The 21,582-nt window shown below is 43.1% G+C and overlaps 2 protein-coding genes; both read left to right on the top strand.

Moving 5' to 3' along the window:
- Window positions 1-14,970: 14,970 nt before the first annotated feature.
- Window positions 14,971-17,775, top strand: GSTUM_00000431001 (uncharacterized protein; the record flags this gene model as incomplete). XM_002837585.2 has 3 exons in its annotated part: window positions 14,971-15,162; window positions 15,208-15,867; window positions 15,944-17,775. 3 exons carry the CDS (start codon window positions 14,971-14,973, stop codon window positions 17,516-17,518), a joined length of 2,427 nt encoding a protein of 808 aa, XP_002837631.1. The 3' UTR covers window positions 17,519-17,775.
- A 204-nt stretch (window positions 17,776-17,979) lies between these two features.
- On the top strand, window positions 17,980-19,092 carry GSTUM_00000432001 (uncharacterized protein). XM_002837586.2 has 6 exons: window positions 17,980-18,065; window positions 18,124-18,148; window positions 18,230-18,438; window positions 18,518-18,593; window positions 18,658-18,671; window positions 18,742-19,092. Exons 1-6 carry the CDS (start codon window positions 18,015-18,017, stop codon window positions 18,856-18,858), a joined length of 492 nt encoding a protein of 163 aa, XP_002837632.1. The 5' UTR covers window positions 17,980-18,014; the 3' UTR covers window positions 18,859-19,092.
- The last annotated feature ends 2,490 nt before the right edge of the window (window positions 19,093-21,582 follow it).

Here is a 21,582-nt window from a genome sequence, read left to right on the forward strand (position 1 = left end):
GGTTCTGTTGAGACATGATCTAGGGTGTCGCTGAATCCTCCTAGATTAAGATTTTCATCGTCGATGTCAATATCTCCTTCCTGATGGGAGTTGAAGGATGCCGTCTTGTATCGTTTGGCGTCGCACTAAGTGACGCTTTGTAATGTAACGATCCCTTCTCAGATAGTTAGTGCTTGGCGACAGGGAACGATACTTCTCTTCTTGTCCTCTTCTTTCTTTGTCTTACGATAGCTTTAGGCCTCTGCCTACGTTACGGATAGTACAAGACCCTTGTCTTCTACCGGGAACGCCTATCGTAAGCTTTCTCTAACTCTTCTTCATAAGGCGCCTTCCTTGACATAACGATAACATTGCAATAAAGATAACGATTGTAAAGGTGTTTTATATTCGTTAAAGTAATAAGTAGGAAAAGTACTTAGAACAAAGCGTGAAGAACCTATCTTCCTCGGCCGCTTCGGCCTCCTTATATAGTGTTCTTCCCACCTTTAATCATGTCACCTAAAGTGCTCACCTGTGCAAAACCAAATCAAAACAAACTAGTCATGTGACCAAAGTGATCACATGCTCAAAACCCATGACCTTATAGTGAGGTCATGTGCGAAACTCATAAACCAATCATAACTCAATAAACAAGTCATATGACTCAACTGAGTCATATGCGCGAAACCCATGACCTCATAATGAGGTCATGTGCGAAATGTAATTCATATGCGCAAGGCTTACCCGCAAGGCACACTCGCAAGGCATACTCGTCAGGTGTATGTCCCATGACTTATATTTGAGCCATGTGCGAAAGCATCACAAATCCCACATATAACAAATCATATAACCATGTGCAAAAGCATCACAAATCCCACACATAACAAATCATATAACCCGAATGAGTTATATGCGCAAAACAATAACATACCTGTGACTCATAACCATGTGTCACGTGAAAACCTTTTCCATGCTAAGCCACGTTCTTGACACCCACACATCACAAATCATATGACCCGAATGAGTCCTATGTGCGAAACAATAACATACCTGTGACTCATAACCATGTGTCATGTGAAAACCTCTTTTATGCTAAGCCACATTCGTGACATTAGCTCCCCTTCTCCTAAGCCTGAGTTCTCTCAGGCCTTTTCTCCCAGTTTCAGTAGTTCCCATCCTGCTGAACGCATGGTTCTTCGCAGCTTGTTGAGCTTTTCCTCTACCATCCTCCATCTGACCCTTACCGATTCTAGAGTCAGATTCGCCATCTCAATCGTGTGATGCTGATTATTGTTCAGCTGTCCTAGCTCTGCGATCATTTTGTCGTTTGCCGAAATTGTGGCCTCCACTTGGCCAAGTTGTTCTCGGAGTCCCCGGATATGCCTGTGTAGGCTCCTGACATCCGGTTCTGTGTCTGCTGAGGAGCTTTAGGCCTCTCCGTCCCTGGACTGCGTCCTCGCGGCCCATGCCTTTCTGACATCCTCTCCTTCCAACTCTTTCCTGCTTCCATCCTTCCACAGATATCATCCTGCAGATATTTTCTGCGCCCTGTGCAACCTGCATCCATTTCTGAAGCATTGTTGCCAATACTTCAGGACGTGGTCCGGGTGTGGGCCACGTTTTCAACATTCCTCCGGGAACCATTTTGAGCCTTCTTTGTTGCCAAAATGTGTTTGGCAACCGTCATCGTAGTATACCATCCACAACATGGCGTTATGCTGTGCTTGTTGTTCCCTTTCCTTGAGTTCTTCATCGGTCGGCCCCATGAATGAGTATTTGGGGCTCGTGGATGTGGTTTGGCGTGAGCTATCGCCCCAGCCCTCATGTTGTTACAACGGCGCAGGAGCCTTTCCCTCGCCTTTGTTTTGGTTGAACGTGATTGTCACCTGGGCCGGGCTTGCTTGGGTATCGCTGGTGGAATGTTGAGATGGCATCTTGTACCTGTTCAAGGCTGTGTGCGAATGTACAAAGTTTTATCGTGTTCAGGTGAATATCCTATCCACTTGGCTCGGTATTGGAGGTGACCGTGGAAGAAGCAGGAATCGACTATTTCGTCGAGCTCGTATTCTGGTTCTCCGTCGAGTTCGATCGGAGGGGGAGGAATAAGTGTTTGTGAGGGAAACTTGTTGTTGTTGTGTAATTCGAGGAGTGAGATGTGGAATGTGTTGTGTATTCACATCGAGGGGGAAAGTTCGAGTATATAAGCACAGCTGCCTACTCTTTCCAATATCCTGAATGGTCCGATTTACTTGTAGTCCAATTTCTTTGATGGTCAGGTCGTATGGATATTGCGTGGTATTAGCCATATCATATTTCCCAGTTGTATGTTAGGATCTGGTCTTCCGTGCTTATCGTATTGTTCCTTTTGTAGATGTTGTGCTTGACTCATTTCGTATTGTAATGTTTCGTATAGTTTTCCCATATCGGTTTTGTCTGGTATCACATTATTATTTGTATGATATGTATTGTGACTTTGTGGTTGTTGTCCATAATTCGCGAAGAATGGTGTCATGCCGATTGTTTCTTGCTTTCCATTGTTGTATGCCAATTCAGCTAGAGATAACAGCCTGTACCAATCATCTTGTTGATAATTGACGTAGGCCCTTAAATATTGTTCGAGTATCGCATTTACCCGTTCCATTTGTCCATCCGTCTGTGGGTGGAATGTTGTGCTCATCCTGTTTTGTATCCCCATTTCTCCCATTACTTTCTTCCATAGTCCTGATGTGAATAGTGTTCCTCGATCCGTAATGATATTTTTTGGGAGTCCGTGAAGTCAGAAGACCTCTCACAAGAATGTTTGTATAAAATCCCTCATGTTGATATCTTTTTTGACTGGAATGAAATGATTCATTTTGGTCAGACAATCCACCACGACCAGGATGCTATCACAATTTTCCGATGCCAGTAGGTCCGTGATGAAGTCCATAGTAATTGTTTCCCATGGTTGTTCGGGAACTTCATTTGATTTCGGTAATCCATGTGGTGCGTGTTTAGCCGTTTTTATACTTTGGCATATGTTGTAGTTTTTGACATATCGTTTGACATCTTCATGCAGTCCTGGCCAATAGAATGACCTCGTGATAAATTCTGTGGTTTTAGCCGTTCCCCTATGTCCTGCCATTTGGATATCGTGATGTTCTCGTATGATGTCTGTCCTTATCTCCTCCTCTTCCAGGATCCCTTGTTTTCCCTCGTACCACATACTTCCCTCCTTCTATTGGCATAAACACAGAGTAATTCCTTTCATCTCCTTTTTTCCTTCTTTCAATGCTTTTCTTATTGCATGAATCATTTTGTCTTTCTCATTTGCGTTCTCAATTTCCCTTTCCTCCGTTGATGTGAATTGGATAACCTCTATTTCCTCAAAGTAGGTTTTTGGTAATAGTGTTCGTGTTGTTTGTTTGATTATTTCGCCTTCTTTCGTTTATGGTTTTTCACTTGCAATTCTTGTGAGAGCATCTGGCTTTCCCCTCTCTTTGCCTGGTCAGTATTCGATTTTGAAGTTGTATTTGCTGAGGTGTTCCAGCCATCTTATCTGGCGGTCGTTCATCTCTTTCGAGGTCATGAATGGGACCAAGTTCTTGTGGTCGGTTAGAACTCAGATAGGATGTTCATTGTTCAAAACGTATCTTCTCCATTCCTTTAACGCTTGAACTATCGCAAATTGTTCTTTGCTTACAACATCGTAGTTGCACTCTGCGGGGGTCATTGTCTTGGATCGGTAAGACACTGGCCTCCATTTTCCATTGTCGCATTGTTGTGATAGTATGCCTGAGCACACATATTTTGAGGCGTCCATTTCGATCATAGTCCTTTGGTTTGGGTTGAAATCAACTAGTATGGGTGCTGATGTTAGATGCATTCCTATTGCATCGTATGCTTTTTGTTCCGTCTCTCCCCATTCCCATTTCTTGTCTTTCTTTGTTACGTTATAGAGTGGTTTTGCAAGGCTGCTAAATCCCTCTATGAACCTTCGATAAAAGTTGCAGAATCCCACAAAGCATTGAACATCTGTTTTGTTGTTTGGTTTGGCCAAATCCCATATGGCTGCTGTTCTGACAGGGTCGACCTTGACACCCTTCGATTGATGATAAATCTGAGGTATTCCGTTTCTTCCTTATCGAATTCGTACTTTGTTGGTTCGATCTTCATTTCTGATCCTTATATTGTGGCCATAACATTGCTGATATCCTTTTGGTGTTATTGTTTGTTTTCCGAGTATATGAGTACATCGTCGTAGTATACGATGTAACATATGTCGTGGTAGTTATTGAGTAACTTGTTGATCCATCTCTGGAATGAAGCCAGTTCATTGGTTAGCCTGAAGGGCATAACCAAGTATTCGAACATTCCGTATCTTGAGGCGAATATAGTCTTCCATTCGTCTCCTGCCTTGATGCGTATATTGTGGTATGCATCCTTGATATAAGTTTGGTGAAGTATTTCGCTGACCGCAGTCTATCCAGTGCCTTTCCCATCAAGGGTAGTGGATATCGGTCTTTCTTGGTAACCCAATTGAGAGCTCTGTAGTCCATGCAGAGTCTCATATTTCCATCTTTCTTTTTGACGAATAGTATTGGGAATCCTCCTGATGCGAATGAGTCCCTGATCCATCCTCACTTTAAGTTTTGCTCGATGTACTTCCTAAGTTCTTCGAGCTCTGCTTCTCCTAGTGGGTATAACTTCTTGTCAGGAATCTCTTTTCTTTTTCCAGTTTTTTCGTCTTTGTCCAGCTGAATTCCGTGATCGATTCCTAGTCTTCAAGGTGGGAGCTCTGTAGCTTCCTCTTCTTGGAATAGGTTCATGAATTGATGATATTCCTTTGGAACCAATTCTTTCCATACCTTTTTGCTTTGGTATTTCTTATCCTGGATTGCTAGCTCCGTGCTGATGTTGAATTTTGCTAGAACTGCTTTTTCGTCTTCCTATGTCCATTTGAGAATTCCTGTTGCATCTCCCCTTCAATAGTACCTTTCAAAGGCTTGTACTGTGATCTTTTTGATCTTGATTCTTTTTGTTGTACCGGGCTGGTTTTGGTCCGTGCTTCCAAATCCTTTGTCTCCTCTTGTGGTTTCTTCAAGTTGATCTACTTCGTCCAAATCCTCTTTGTTGATTTTTTCGATTATCAACTGTGCGATTCGATCGCCTTTTTGGACTTGGTAGTCCTCTTGAGCCAGGTTGGCCAGGACCACTTTGATTTCACCTGTATAGTCAACGTCCATCACCTCTACCATGGTCATGAGTCGATGTTTGACTGCTAGACTACTGCAGAGTGCTATTCGTCCATAGGTGCCTTCTGGTAGTCCAATGGCTATTCCTGTTGCTATCGTTGCCTGCCCGTTGGCAGGTATCTTGCTTTCTTCGTTGACATACAGGTCGTGTCATGCTGCCCCTTTGGAACCCTTGGTAGGCACTCTTGCCTCTTGGTCCAGTCTTTTTATCTGGACTCTCTTATCTTGCCGCATCTCGACGAACCTTGCATGCAAAGTTTCTTATTCTGCTTCTCGTATCGGTGTCGAGTAAACCACAAGTGAACTGTTAAGACATCGTGTCGCGCATAGTTCGCTTGTAAAGGTCATCTTGTTCTCGTTCCAATCAATTGTCGGATTAGGCTTTCGTAACCATGGCATCCCTAGGACTATTTTATGGTTTTTTAGATCTACTACATGACAGGTTGCCGTTTCTCTATGGCTGTCAATGTCTATAGGTACTGTCGCCGTATGGGTTATAGGACTTATATCACTTGGATTTCCATCCGCTAGGTAGACTTGTCTTGCTTTCTTTACTTGTTTGGTGTGGAGGCCGTATTTGTCGCAGATTTCTTTGTCAATGAAGTCTTCGGTAGCCCCAGAGTCGAGCATTGCATATATTGTTGTTTCTTCGTTTTCTTCGTTGTATATCTTCGTTTTGATCATCACATGATCTCCATCTTCTTCTCCTCTTTGCGTGTGTAGTGCCGTGTAGTATTTTGCTAACTTGATGGGTTTTCCAGGTCCACATCTTGGGTCTCCCAGACCACCGTTTACTGGGAACTCTCGTCATCTTCTGCCGGTAAATCTTCTGCGATCATTTCGTGAATGTTGCTCCTTTCTTGATTGTGAAAACGATTATTCCCAGCAGCTTTGGTCCCTTGGTATCTGCTATTGGTTCGGCTTCTGCATTCTGATATCTGATGTCCTGCTTTTCTACACCTTAGGCAGAGTTTCCCGTTTATTCTTCTGGCGTATTCTTCTTTAGACAGGTTCAGAGCAGGTCCTGCTCTTGATTTGTCTAACTCCATTGGCTCGCCTGGTGCTAATGCTCGACATTCTCCTCAAGCTGCTTGTAGTTTGAAGGTTCCGTCCACATTCGTGGATGATTTGACCACCCTGTGTACTATAGTATTTTCCGAGTTGCTTTGAACCATGTTTAGTTTGCTTTCCTTATCGATCGCCCATCTTGTAAATTGTTCTGCTGTTGTATATCGCAGGTCGCATATTCCCCATGCCTCTCGCAGTCTCGCGCTGCAGTTTCTCAGCTGGATGATGTAGAGAGTAGCATCATCAAACTCGGCCTCGTATTCCAATAGTCGGCATTTGCTCCCGTATGCCAAGAATGTTTGTTTCCCTTGTTGGAGTTTTTCCAGCTTTTGTCTTGCTGTTTTTTTGACGTTGGGATCTCCGAATTGTGTGAAGAGTGTCCCCTTGAACTCTTTGTAGGTGACCCATTCCCTCTGCTTCCTTCCATCTTGGAAAGGCATGCTCCATTGTCCTGCCAGTCCTCTGAGGAGAGATTCCACGTATGGAATCTTGATCTCGTCATAGAGATCTCCATATCTTTTAACAGTAAAATATCCTCCACATTGCGCTAAGAATATTTGTCGCTTGTCTTCGGCTCCTTCGTATGTGTCAGGCTCCTTTGCTTTCAGTCATTGGACGTTTCCTTGTCCTGTGTTTCATGTTGCTGCGAGAAATGCCTGAAACTGATTTTCAGTCATTCCCTGTATACTAGTTCCTGTTGCCAGAGCAGCTGGGGCCGGTGGCCCAGGTACTGCTGATCCTGACATTCTCTCAGGTCGTGGAGTTCCTGAAGGAGAGCTATCAACTGGTGATCCTTTCTCTGAGGTTACTGGGCTTGCTGCTCTTGAGGGTTCTGCGGAGACGTGATCTAGGGCATCGCTGAATCCTCCTAGGTTAAGGTTTTGATTGTCGATGTCGATATCTCCTTCCCTGTCTGGATTGAAGGATGCCGTCTTGTATCATTTGGCGTTGTACTAGGTGACACTTTGTAATGTAACGATCCCTCCTAAAATAGTTAGTTCTTGGTGACGGGGAACTATACTTCTCATTTCTGTCTTCCTCTTCCTTCATCTTACGATAGCTCTAGGCCTCTGCCTACGTTTCCAATAGTACAAGACCCTTGGCTTCTATTGGGAAACGCGTATCGTAAGCTCTCTCTAACTCTTCTTTGTAAAGTGCTTTCCTTGTCATAACAATAACTTTGCAATAAAGATAAAGATCATAAAGGTGTTTTATATTCGTTAGAGTAATAAGTAGGAAAAGTACTAAGAACAAAGCGTGAAGAACCTATCTTCCTCGGCCGCATCGGCCTCCTTATATAGTATTCTTCCCGCTCCTAGTCATGTGACCTAAAGTGGTCACATGTGCGAAACCAAATCATAATAAACTAGTCATGTGACCAAAGTGATCACATGCGTAAAACCCATGACCTTATAACGAGGTCATGTGCAAAACATAAATCATATATGTAAGGCTTACCCGCAAGGCACCCTTGCAAGGCATACTTGCCAGGCGCACATCCCATGACTCATATTTGAGCCATGTGCGAAAGCATCACAAATCCCACACATAACAAATCATATGACCCGAATGAGTCATATGTGCAAAACAATAACATACCTGTGACTCATAACCATTCATTACATGAAAACCTCTTTTATGCTAAGCCACGTTCGTGATATATGCCCGCTATAAACATACTAATATGAAGTATGGTAAAATTTTAAAGCTAATGAACCTCTCTAAGTCAACAGTTTCAACTGTTGTTAAAAATGTGAAATCCAGAGATGGAAACACCCATGATGCTCCCAGATCTGATAGATCAACCAAGATTACTCATGCCAAAAGGGAAGTAATTCCTGATATTATTCATTTTGAGCCTTATTTAGCTATAAGAGATATTACTCAAGAAGCCAATATTGCACTTGGTAAAGATAATGTTAGCAAGATATCTAAAGAAGCTAGATTTAAGGTTAGGATACCTAGAAAACAGCCTTTCTGGAGAAAAGAACAGAAGGAGAAGAGAAAGAAGTTTGCTAGAATGAGAAGAAACTAGACAAGAGCTTAGAAACAAATGGTTTTTTATAGATAAAGCTATACTTGAACATGATTCAAATCCAATGGGAAGAAATGTCAGACTTAGACTAGGTGAAGGGTTGGAAGAAAAAAACCTAAAGTCTAACTTTAAGTCAGGTGATACCAACATAGATGTATATGCTGCAATGATGTATGGAGGGAGGACTAAGCTTATTCTTTTAAGGAAGAGGACTGAGGAGAAAAGGATCAGCAAAAGAGACAGACTTCATCTCGATTTCCACCAATATGCAACTGAGATTCATCAACCCTATCTTATCTCCTTCATAGAAGCCATAGACATAGCTCCTTAAACTATATATATGGCTGCTGATAATATATCATGGCATAATGAAACAGAAAACAAAAAATTTCAAGAGGACTGTAGATATCAAAGATTTACTTGTCCTCCCAACTCACCAAATCTCAATCCTATTGAGAATACCGGGGCAATTCTCAAAAGAGCACTGAGAAAGTGATTCTCCAAGGTTGAGAGAGGGCCCATAGAACTGCTGAATTATTTCAGGCAGCAAAGGAAGAGTGGGACCTCATTCCCTAGGAGATATTTGATGGATGGATTCAGAGGATGCCTGAGAGACTTCAGGCTGTATTAGATGCAGATAGAAGCCATACAAAATGGTAGCATTAGGAAACTGCTGTTTTCTATTTCTACTATTATCTATTTTAAAATTGTATTTATATCTCTTTTTTGTTGTGGTCAATATCATTATTTGAAGTGGTAGTACCGTTGCCATGTAGGGTGTGTAGACTTTTCAAACACGACTGTACGAGGGGGGGGAAGAAAGTAATGTGACACCCGTGTAACACAAATTCTCGAACAGAAACAATATCAACAACATATAGTACTACCATTTTCCACAACTACATTCAATAAATAAAATAAGTAAAGGAGATAAAATTAAAAAATGCTTAGTATTTCCTTAAAGTAAAATAAAAAGAAAATCATAAATCAATAATGAGTTTGGTGCCCTTTTCTTCTAATAACCTCTCTGACCTGCTTTAACATACTTCTGCAAAGATCTATAAACCTTCCATCAGGAATAACTTTCCATGCTTCCTCCACAGCTCTAATTAGCTCTTCCTTGCTTGCAACTCTTCCATACCTTTCCCCCAAATAAGTTTCCATATCTCCCCAAATATTTTCAATTAAGTTCAGGTCTGGTGACTGTGGTGGCCAGGGCAATATATCCACCTCATTCCTTTTTCTACACTTTGTAGAATATCTGTGATTAAACCAGTAATTAGATTATATTCTTAAGTAAGTATTTCTATATCAAAAAATAGAAAATACAATAATTAAAAGGTGGTAGAACCTACTCTTTATGCCCTGGTACACTATCTTCAACAACCCTAGTCCAACCAAATCTCTCACAACACTCATGCCAGAAATGAATTAAAATTGGATCCAGAATAATAGCCGGTTATCCACCTATTCGCTTCCCTCATAGTTGGGATAAGCAAGTGTCATGGATAAGTAAGTATGATGCTCCAGTTTTTTTTTTTTTTTTGTAGATAGAGTTATATAACACACGCTCTCTACCAGATATGAGTACTGCGGTAGTAGTTACATGGCTTTAATTAAAGGTTACAAAGTCCGCATTTCTCGCAATTGAGTCAGAAGATGTACATGATGAATCAGAATCTGATTCACTGCCCAAATCTTCACAATTACTTTCTGCCAGTTCCTGACTCCGACTAATACTAATGCTGCTTTGCAAAACTTGACTGCTTCCAGTAATAATCTCCACTTCACCTGTACCTGTGGTAGTAAGAGTACTTGGCTCTAGCATAAGCAGAGCTTACAATAGATCTGGTGGCGGTTGAAAGTTCTCAAGATCCTGAGGACTAGGATTCTTTTCTGGATCTATAATAGGAATCATCAACTCAGGTTGAAGAATACCACCTTGAGCCTGAATAGTTTGAACCAGTTTCTTCCTTTCCCTTTCTGCCTTGTGAGTATCAACACATCAATAGTGCAAGGCTGTCTTAGCCTTATTGACTGCAACTTGGATGTCCTTTCGAGCCTTCTTGATAGCATTGGCTTTTTCTTTCTGATCTCTTTCTGCCTTCTTTTGTCTTGCTTCTTCAACAGTAATGATCCTGTCTTTTTAAATACTTCGTCGAGAGTTGATTTTGCGCTTTTACTGCTCACAGATTTGTGATTGAACAGCACGATAGGATCCCTCTTGCAACTGTCCCTCAGCAAGGCAGATCTGTGTTCCCCTAGCCCATTGTTGAAAGCGGTCCTTGGATGAGGGACTTAAGGTTTCTGCTTTATCAATCCATTCCCCGATTCCCTTTTAGCACTCAAAATAGGTGCTGGGAAGAACTGGAAGCTTGAGCTCACCTCCTTCTTCCATTGGGACTTCAGGTTCGCTGGGACTTGCAGATGTACCTGGGCCATTCTCAGAGTGGGATGATGCAGTGGAGTTGGATATGGCTTTAGGGTTTCCTCTGGCATTGTAATACCGTGTTTTCTTCAATGCTCTCTTGAATGAGACAGGAAACATACCAGAGTCTGTGAAAGCATTTTTAATTGTATGCATCTGAAAGGTTTGTTCACGAATAGAACTAAGGTCTCTGAAGAAGAAGGAAATTGTATACTCCATATCAAGCGAGTGTAGGGTATTGTGAATGGCTTTGTTGTGGTAATGTTTCCATGGGCGAAAGATACCAACATCAAGAGGCTGAAGGACATAGGTGAGATGGGAGGGAAAGCTCAAGAGAACAATATGGTTCTCATAGCATTTCAGAATAAAGTCATCCTTATGGTGGGTAATATGTCCATCGAGTAGAAGCATATGCCAATGCTTATCAGGACCTGCATCCACATGCTTGATAAAGTGATCTAGCCATGCAACAGCAATCGTCTCATTGGTATAACCTGTCTGCCAAACTGCTATAACTTCAGCCCCTACAAGATTATCACTCACCCAACTCTCCATGATCCTTTCACCAGGGCCGATCACAATAGGTGAAATTGGAAGGCCACCATCTGCGCAGATTGTCTCGATAATGGTGATAGACTTTCGATTCTCTGGGCTTGCTGTATACAACTCCTTTTCATGAGTTGGCACAATAACAATCTCGCCAGTTGGGCATCTAACACAAACTCCAGACTCGTCTATAATGTAAATATATTTGGCTCGTTTGATGCCATACTTGGTGAGAGTATTTTGATACTCAATGAAAAAAGTCTTCAAATCCTCCTCACTATGAGTGGCGACACGTGCATGGGCGATTGGCTTGGTCTTAATGGTATACAGAGTAGGTTTCTTCTTCAGCCATTTTCGAAACCAGATCAGAGATGGAGGACTGCATTGTTCTTGCTGACGTAGGTGGCAGATTGCGGCGTAAATCATCGAAGGTGTTGCTCCTAATTCCATCTCCAATTGGTCCTGGCAGAATCTGAAAACTGCCTCCTCCTGAAGCTTTGTAAGAATAAGATTATTCCCTCCATGCTGGTTAAAAGTACCCCGAATATTTCTCTCTTGATAGCGTTGTCGGTGTTGGCGCATACGAATCGATGATTGCTTGACATTAAAGATTTTTGCTGCAGTACTGGCCTTCTTACCAGGCTCCCCAGCTAGCTATTCCATTGCTGCATCTAGGCGCTTCTTCATTTCAAGCTTTTCCATAGCTTCGGACTCGGACATGTGTATTCAACCTCTTGGAGATTCTCGTTGGAGTGTTAACCGTAGGCGGAATGGGGGTAGATGGTACTATGGCTGGTGCAATAGCTTTTTAAAGCTAGACGGGACTCAGGCTAGTCACTGGGAGAGTAACTGGCTTAAAGAGGAAGAGGAAATTGAAATTGAGTCCAGCTGGGTGGCTGAGTCGCATCTAGTAGAGTGGTGTCAGGCTCGTAATTTGCTAGTACCTTTACTAGTCACGCTATGCTGTTTGGGTGGTTGGGGTTGTTAAGTTCTCCGAGTGGGTCTACAAAAAAAAAAAAAAACGGAGCGTCAAACTTGCTTATCCGTCACACTTGCTTATCCCAACTATGAGGGAAGCGAATAGGAGGGTAACCGGCTATTATACTTAGTATACTCATAAGAATCCACTTTAACCTTTCCTGGTACTTCCACTAGCTTTGACCTCAAATCCCCACAAAAGGCTCCCCATACCATAACTGTCTCCCTTCCTGACTCCCAGACCTCATCAATGCAATCTTGATCATATTCCTCCGAAGGTTCTCTTATCACCCATCCTCTCTGCCCAAATCCAGCTGTAGAAAATGAGGTTTCATCAGTTCATATGATTCTGGACCAGTCTCTTAGTTTCCAAGCTCTTTTTCTCATACACCAACCAAATCTAATTGGTATATTTTTAGGGCACAATCCCTATCTAAAATATCTTTTAGTTATGTAAACACTTGAATCTTCATTAAAGTACTTACTTCTTGCGTGGTTTTCTTTTATTTAAATTAACACTCTTAGCTGCCTTCTTAATTGTCCTGGATGATGCCTTTAATCCCTTCTCTTTTTTAATATCTTCCCAAGAGAGTCTTCTATTTCTTTTATTTTCTTTAATAAAAGACTTTAGATCAAGTAGATCAAACTCCTGGAAGATTGGAGGTCTTCCTGTTCACTGGTAGTTGGAAGGACTACCTGTTTCCCGATACCGTTAATAGATGCGAGCACAGGTACTATGGTGAACTTTAAGTCCTATTTTCTCCTCCAATTCAGCAGCTATCTTTCTGAAAGACCACTCCGCTATTTCTCGGAGAGCAATAACACGGATCCTATCATCACGCATGGTTTCCCACTCAAAGCGCTGTCGCTTCTTCGTCAACGATTGCCACCACTCAAGATTTCGTGGACTAATCGCTAAATCATTTAATTTTATTATTATTTCAACTTTATGTACATATTATTTTAATTAAACTAATGCCCACTTCTGCAGGTTCCCTTTACCGTCATAGTGCTTTTCTGAAATGGTTTGGCAGGTGGTGGGGGATATAGTGAGTATTGTAGTAATGGGGGTTGGGAGTAGAGTTGCGATCTTGTGGGAAGCGGTTGCTACTGTGTCGCACTACTTCTTTCCCCCCCCCCTCGTACAGAGTCCGTAGTGTTTGCATTTATGACATGTAGGATCTGTGTGGACCAAGTAGGAGTTGGAACGGTTTCCTGTTTAAGGCCGGGTATGGTAGCAGTAGTGGAAGTGAGTGGAAGTGGAAGGTACTGGCCTGGCAGTGCAGACCTGATCTGTGGCAGCATTGTTATTACCGCAGTTTGCTGAATGAACCTGAGTGGTTAGGTAACATCTAGGGACAGGATGGAGGTTTCCTTTCTTGGAGCAAGAAGGTTTGAGGCAGTGGTGTTAGTTTTTGAATGTAACGAGACTCCACAGTATGCTATCATAATTAGCCAAACATATATCCATACTGATATCAAGAGACTACTGCGATAGAAATAGTAGTAGACAAGAGTCTCCTCCTCCAGAGCTCCAACACTAACTAGAAAGCGGCGCAAAATCAAAAAAGATGCTTGCGATATTCCGAGTACTTCTACCATTCTTTCCTCTCTCTCCCTTCCAACAACTCAGATATAGATATACTTCCAGTCATCGCTGAGGTTCGGGAGTGTTCCTTTCCTCTATGCAGTTGGCAATAGGTTCCAATTGCATATCCAGAAGCACAAAGTTCAGGAGAAAAATCAACCATTGTATAGAGTTAAACGAACTGGTATTCAGAATATAGATATGAACAAGAGCGGATTTTGTGTGAACTGGTATCTGGAATGCAGATGCGAATGATGATTAATTTGAAATAAAATGAAAACGAAGCTTGTGGGGAGGGTTGCAAGCGATGAGTTTTCAAAAACTGCTTGGGCCGAGATGTCCAACCTGGCTGTTTGGAGCCTCATTCTGTGAGCTTGAACCTTGCCATCTACACCAGGATAACACCACTGCTAGGTTGATTCTGGCATAATTCAACAACCTCGTATTTTGTCCTCCTACCTAGTGGCGGCAAAACGCGCCCTAAGCTTGCTGTAGTGATGGGGATCCCATGATGCGGCTCAACGCAAGGGCAGGGAGTTGAGCCTCTTGGGATACCAGTTCCCATTGAGGGGTGTGCGTCTGGAGGGGGGTTCGAGTCGGGATGTACGAGTACATGGGTGTTTGTTTACTTCATTAGCACAACTTTCTCATTCATACCGGTATATCAACACCATCGAGAAACTAAGACAGCAACCATCACTCGAGTAGTCGCCTCACATAAAAACAAAAGAGCTATTTTCCAAGCTAATTGCTGAATGCGAGAGTTCTCGATAGTCATGTCGCTCCCAACAATACTCACGTCTACCTATTCGACCCCCAAGTGTACAAAAACACAAAGGAAACCTCCGCTCTCGCTAGTAAACTCGACACTCTCGGGTTCTGCGCCTTTCGAAGATGATGAACGATGGAAGCTGTTCGTTACGACGAGTAGTATGGTGCGTGTTTGGGATCGTCATGGTTGCAATCGTGTTTTCACTTCCGGGTCCGGGGGCATTGTCGCAGCGAAGGGCGCAAAGGATGGTTCCGTGCTGGCGATAGTTGACGCTCAGGTTGTTATACTGCATAAGATAGGGGAGGGACAAAATAGGTCTTATCGACTGAGGGGCGCACAGGTATGTGCTATTTGAGTTCAATTTTAAGTAGATGGGATACTGATTTGTCCAGCATTGCCGCCTGTTACAATACGATCACGAATCACGGTCACTCTTTTTCACTGATTCTATTCATAATAGTGTCCAAACTTATTCCTTCAAGGAAAGCAAAGTATTTGACGCTGCGGAGGTATTGTTCCTCTCGTGCTCTGACAGTACTATCACCGCTCTCCCGTCATTCTTGCTTACCCGTTTTCTAGGCCCATCCCTCAGCCGTCGTTTCGTTTGCCATCTCATGTGATTCGAACCTTATTTTATCCTGCTCCGCAAATCCTCCAGTGATTCAAGTTCACAACCGGTTATTGGCGACCACCATTGCAGTCGCCCCTCGTGCTTCTACGACTTCGGTAAACATCTGCGTATTCCATCCTACTCACCGAAACATATTTGTTCTTGCATTCAACGATGGTGTTCTCGCGGCCTACGACTATAGTAAGATATCAGGGGGGGGCAGCGCGAGGAGAGATCATGGAACAGGTATCGGACAAGGGGACCTGAAAGAGATTCATACATTCCGCCACTTACACGATCCCAGTGTCGCCGGGTCATCGGGAATCACTGGTGTGCAATTTCTCCCCGGATACCGGAGTAGGGCTGTTACTGTGGGTGAAGACGGGAGGGCTTTTCTTGTAGATTTTGGTATGCGTGACACGCTCGGAAGCTGGCATACCGGAGCCCCAGCTACCAGTCTGACTGTAAGGTCTACAGCGGCAAAGACCGGCGATCGAGATGACCCGAAAGCTTACCTGATCGCAGTTGGATCTGTCCATGGTAGGTGCTACGTCTATGACGGCCATGGAAATAAGGTTGGCGAGCAGGTTGTTGATGTCGCGGGAGGGAAGATCCTTGGGGTTGAGTGGGTGAGTAGTCGTCCACATTCTTCCATACTGGCTGCGCTTTTTCCGCTTGTCTGCTAATTTTATTAATGTGGATCAGGTTGCTGGCGATATATGTATTCCACTGAACTCAGGAACCTGCGATCCAAATTTATATTCCCACAACCGGTCGCGCCCCGGTTCGGAGCCTCCCGCCAAAGTACGGGAAGGGCTAAGAGCCAGAACTGGAAGTCGTCTAGCCACTAAAAATCGAAACCCATCCCGCTCCTCAGAGCCCCAGCCCCCAATTCCTGGTGGCAAAGATATTGGGGATTCCTTTTCAAAACTGGGTGCGGGGGCGGGACTAGAACGTAATGATGTCGAGGAAGTGACCAATCAAGGTTACATGAGACTTTTCAGCCCCGTGAAAAAGAAGCGACCGCTGAGGGCTTCACCAACGAATGAGAAGAAGTCAACTTCAGCAGCGCAGAACTTGGATCCCCAAGAACGAGCTCTAAGGATGGAAACCCAGAGAACCTCCATTAGCGCCCCACCCCTATGGAGCGGGTCTGGGGAAAAGACCCCACAGCCGTTGGCGCCGGTAATCAGAAATGACGGTCCTGGCCAGACACCGAACACTGTGACCAAAACTGAGGGGAAAACAGTGCACAAGCAGGGCCGGGACTGGAGGTATACTAAGACCACACAATCGTCCGTCACTGTCAAGCACGTTTCCTCTGGGACTTCTAAGGGACAACCAGTCACTGACAAGACGCGTGATGGGAAATTTCTGAGTGATATTCGGTCAGTGAGGGCAAGGGTTATGGGGCAGACTGGCAAACCAGTACGTGGTAATCTGGCACTATTTGCTCCGTATATGCCGGGGAAATCCAAAGGGGAACGCCCCCGAAGCCCCGAGGTTGTTAGGGAAAAGAGAATTAGTCCGGGGAGATTGGCACCGGATCCGAGGCCCGAGACATCAAGTGGGGCGCGAGTTGTTAGGGCGATGGACGGAAGTAACAACGAGGAGAAACCTACTACACAAGCTGCAGACGAAGCAGTAACTACTGTTGCTGATAATGAGGCAACAGCTGTTGATGACGGGTCAATTGAAGCGGATATTTGGTTAGCAGAGGGGAAAGAGGCCAGAAGGAGTCGCAAGAGGAAGCAATCTAATGCTGACCAGGCTCCCGAAACACTTTTGGGTCTTGATGACTCCGCCGGGGGCAGGCGGTCTCTCACCGGCTCTTTCAAAAGCCGCAAAACCGTTTCCTGGCAAGATGAAGCAAGGATGACACGGGACATTCCTATAGGACATGATACCGAAGACCATTCGTTTCTTCCCAAGCTTTCAGGAAGCGGCTCCCCAAAACCCAATAGCTCTAGGCAAGATATATCACCTCCCCCTCACCATCCTCCGATCACCGGTAGCTTTTCGGGATCAGCTCCCTTCTCCATAGTCGGAATGCAATTACCAGGAGCCGAAAACGCCGAGCTGCGATCTGCTCTACACAACATGGTTATGGAGATGCAAATTGCACTCAAGTCTGAAATAACCGACATGCGAGCAGAAATGAGTGAGCGGTTTCGGCAGCAGGATATCATCCTTCGCAACATAGGCCACGAAGTCCAAATGGTCAGACAGGAGAATCAAAATCTTAGAAACCGGCTATCTGAGGCACTCGACACGTTATGAGATCGGTCACGGGCCCGGGTGCCTTCTTGATATGGGAGGGAGGAAGGTTAAGGGTTTGGTTCATGGCGTTTTTCTGAAACATTTTCGTTTTGAGATGGCGTTAGGCATCGTCTGTGGTTGTACGGGCTTGGGGTTTCAGGAGCATAGTGGGAGGTTCTGGTTGTCCTTGTGTAGTCCAATTGCACTTGTATTGCTAGTTGAATATTGGAGGCTAATGAATTACGACATATTGCTTATTTATGTCGTTTACTTATCGACCAAGTTTTGCTCGAACACTAGCCAAGTGACAATGATGGTGACCCGAATGATTGGGGGTGATAGGAGCACCCAGAGTCGTGTTCCAGATCAGATAAGATTAGATGGTGGGGATTTCCACGTCCCAAAAGAGAAAGATAATAACATTATAATATTATATATATTATTGTCGAGACCCCCTCCTCTCCTGCTCCTCTCTCACAACACCCCAACAGCTAGGGCCCACGGTATCCAGTCGAGAATGTCGATACCTAAGGATTTCAGAGCCGAGCAGGCGCAAAACCTACAAGACGTGCACCCCTACTCCTCTCCACCATATACACCAGCGCTGACCTTGATTCCCTTCACAGATCGAAAAGCAATTTGCTGTAAAGGGTATGTTCAGAATTATGATACCAATCACCCACTTCGTAGGTTTGATAGAAAATAATAGTACTAATGAACATTTTCCTTTAGCGGTCATCCACGCCCAAACCTATTGGTCAATCCTTGAGCGGCGCGCAGGAACCGATCTACGCCTTACACGCATGGACCAGGAGATATACGATCACTTTTTCGAGACGTTCCCGGACTTTGATCCCAAGAAGCCGCTCAGTGAGGACGAGATGAAGGGTAAAGCTGGGAAAGAGAAGTGGAGAAACTTTTTGATGAAGTATGAGAGGAGGGTGAGTAAGAATTTCCTCGCATACCAATAGGCGAGGGTGGGGAAGTTCAAAGGTGGAATTGACAGTAGGGAAATGTCAGGTTGGGGATTACAACTTTGGCACGCTACTAAGAACGGATGCGAAGGTAGAGTATGAGAAAGATACCACTATTTTCGGTGAGCGTCCACCCGGGTGAGGTTTGTTGGGTAGTTGGTGCTGATACAGAGCTTTGCTGGATAGTTCCTCGGATGCAGGTATGTTTACTCGTTCATCTGGTAGCCCACCATATATATAACATAAAAACCTAATCAACAGGCGCGATAGTTCTACGCGATTGAGATTGCACGCAATCGTAGCGGCTTGAACGACTGGATAAAAAAGGCCTACGACAAAGAGGGGGAAGCGAAGGAGACGAAAGCAGTTAAGGAGAATACTATCTAGGAGGCATAGTGATAGTTGTTGATTCTCTGATTCCTTGGTATGGCGGCGGAAAGTCAGATAAAGGTTTTATTATTCTTTGTGGATCGGTACTAGTGCCAAGGTTGTGGCTCAATACAATTTTCTTGGGGCTCAACATCACTTGTTTGTGGCTTAAATATAACTTTGTTGTAGCTTAGTATAACTTAGTGTAGTATGTATGAGACAAGATATTCTAATCTACACTTACTTTTCTCACCTGGCTTGTTGCTTAATACTCATAACTATGAGCACGTTTATTCATCTTTTAATCATTTAGTAAGGTATACTGGTCCTAACTAGCGTTCGTTACGGGGCCCCGTTTCCGACAAACGGAGTGCCAAGAGCAGGTTATTAACTTCAAGTTAAAAAAAGAATCATCCAAATTGGACCAAAACTGAGTAAGTTATAGCTCTTTGAAGTTCAACAACTTCAAATAGCTCTATCTCTGTCAGTTTTGGTCCGATTTGGCTCATTTTTTTACCCAGTTAATGAGATTAACTGAGGTTATTTTGTCCCTGCTCCTGAGAAACAGGGCCCATAACAAAGCCTAGTCCTAACAGCATGTGCTTTATAGACCAAAAGCCTCCACCCATGCCTAGGTCCTGCTAGCTAGCTTGAGAAAAAACAGCTCTGATAGTAGTGCTTGATATTAAAGCATTCCTAATTAGAAAGTAAATGTCAAGAGTAGTACTTATAACAAATACTGTACTGAGCATGCAATAATCTTGATTAGTTTTACTTTCTATATTTTGTATATTCAGTTTTCATTTGTGTTATAAGCATATATTAAGGTATATGGGTTTACTCTCCATCTCCACTACACCTTCCAAATAGGAAATTTATTTGCTATTTAGGAAGACCTCAATACTACTGACATTTCTCAGTACTTTTCTTAACTGCTCCTCCAACTAGAAGAAGGACTAGGCTATTACTTTACATCCTTCTTACTTGTTTGAACACTGTACTTGTCTTCTCTCTTGAGTTCCAGCCAGTAGAAACTGTTAGGAATATTGGGATTCAATACTTAGGAACCACCCTAAGTTGGGTAACTCCATTTAGAATTGGAATCTCTAGTCTCTAACACCCGACTGTGGCCTCCATATGGGGCCTGCAAGTCATTATACATATCTATCTTTACTGGATGGTATAACTATAGTGCCACAGAATTGAAGGTGTCGGAATAACACTGCATACATCACTGCAGTCTTTCCTACTATATCCTGTTTGCAGAATAAATGGGAGGAGACCTTTGGCTAGATCTGGGAAGTGGTCTGGAGCAAATCCGTCAACTGCTCAGAGAGTTACTAGGCTTCAAAGATGTGACATCTTTGGCATATGTTGTAAGTAACGGGAATTTTTTCATACAACAATACGGTATCGAATGTTAAAGCATCTAAAAGAGAAACCAATACATTCACACCCACTCTATAATAACCAGAAGAGTTTAGAACTTCCAGGAACAGTACCAGACAAGCCAATAGACTTTAAGGAGTGTTACAACTGGGTCCAGAAATGCACTGTAGTTGCGAGACAGGTTTCCAGTACTAGAGTAGCGATTAAAACTGTGTTACCCAGTGCAACCAAGGGTTTTTGATAGAGGGATCATCTATCAATCCAGTAGAATAGCTTCCTGCAAATTAGTAGGAAGTAATCTGGAAGATAACAGTAGGTTGAATATGGAGTTAGGGGAATTTGAAGTTAGGCGACCTTGAAAGATTGCAATTATAACTACCTCCACAGATACAATCCGCAGAAGATACTGATCATTTCATCGCTGACTGTGACAATTAGGACCAATTCGGTTCGACTTAAGAACTGGGCCATAGGTTTAAAGACTCTGATAATCAGATAATTACTATTGGGAATAGTATAGTTCCGAGTTAGCAATATCATAATTACTGAAGAGAGTGTGGTGATTTTCAGAGTCTCTAGGTATTTACACCATTGGAAAATACCTGATGTTATGAGTTTTGATCAAAGAAGTACATAGCTGTATAATAGATAGCTGTAGTTCACAAACACTCGGAAGAGGAATATAATTATCGAAGTGCCTTCTCAGCTTTTAAACATTATCAAGCAATGGAGAAGAGATCTTAACAAGATAATATTGTTCTCACAATTCTATTCTACTTTACTTACTTTACTTCTCTCATAATAGCTATAAACAAAACTCGTGTAATATGATCCTTCTTAGACAATTTCCATCTAAGGAAACAAATCTTAGTTGGCTTAGATAACTCTAAAGTCTATTAGGTTGTCTCCGCCTAACAGAAACCTTTCCCTTACTTCTTCCACTATCTTATACTATTGGTTTTTAGCATCATCCAGCTGTTACTCTAGCATTACTTGTATCAGCAAGGTCTTCATTTCATATTGTTCCTATAACAGGAAATAGAGAATATAATTAGAGGTATATAAATACTAAGAGTCTCTTGTACATCTTTCTAAAAAATAAACTAAAGATCCTTTTAGTTTTCTCAAAAGGCCACTGTTTTTCTTAATACCCTCTTCCAATTTATCCTACATATCTAGTAGTATCTTATTAATAAAGTAATATTATTACTGCTAGAATAAAATACTACTTAAGAGATTCAGGAATAAACATAGGAGTATTAGAAACTGCAGGAAGCTACCTAGTTAAGATACAAATAGACATCCAATAGTGGTTTTGTATTTGGGTCAACTGCCCCTCTCTGCACTTCATGG

This window comes from Tuber melanosporum (genome assembly GCF_000151645.1).
Source record: "Tuber melanosporum whole genome shotgun sequence assembly, scaffold_194, strain Mel28".
NCBI lineage: Eukaryota > Fungi > Ascomycota > Pezizomycetes > Pezizales > Tuberaceae > Tuber > Tuber melanosporum.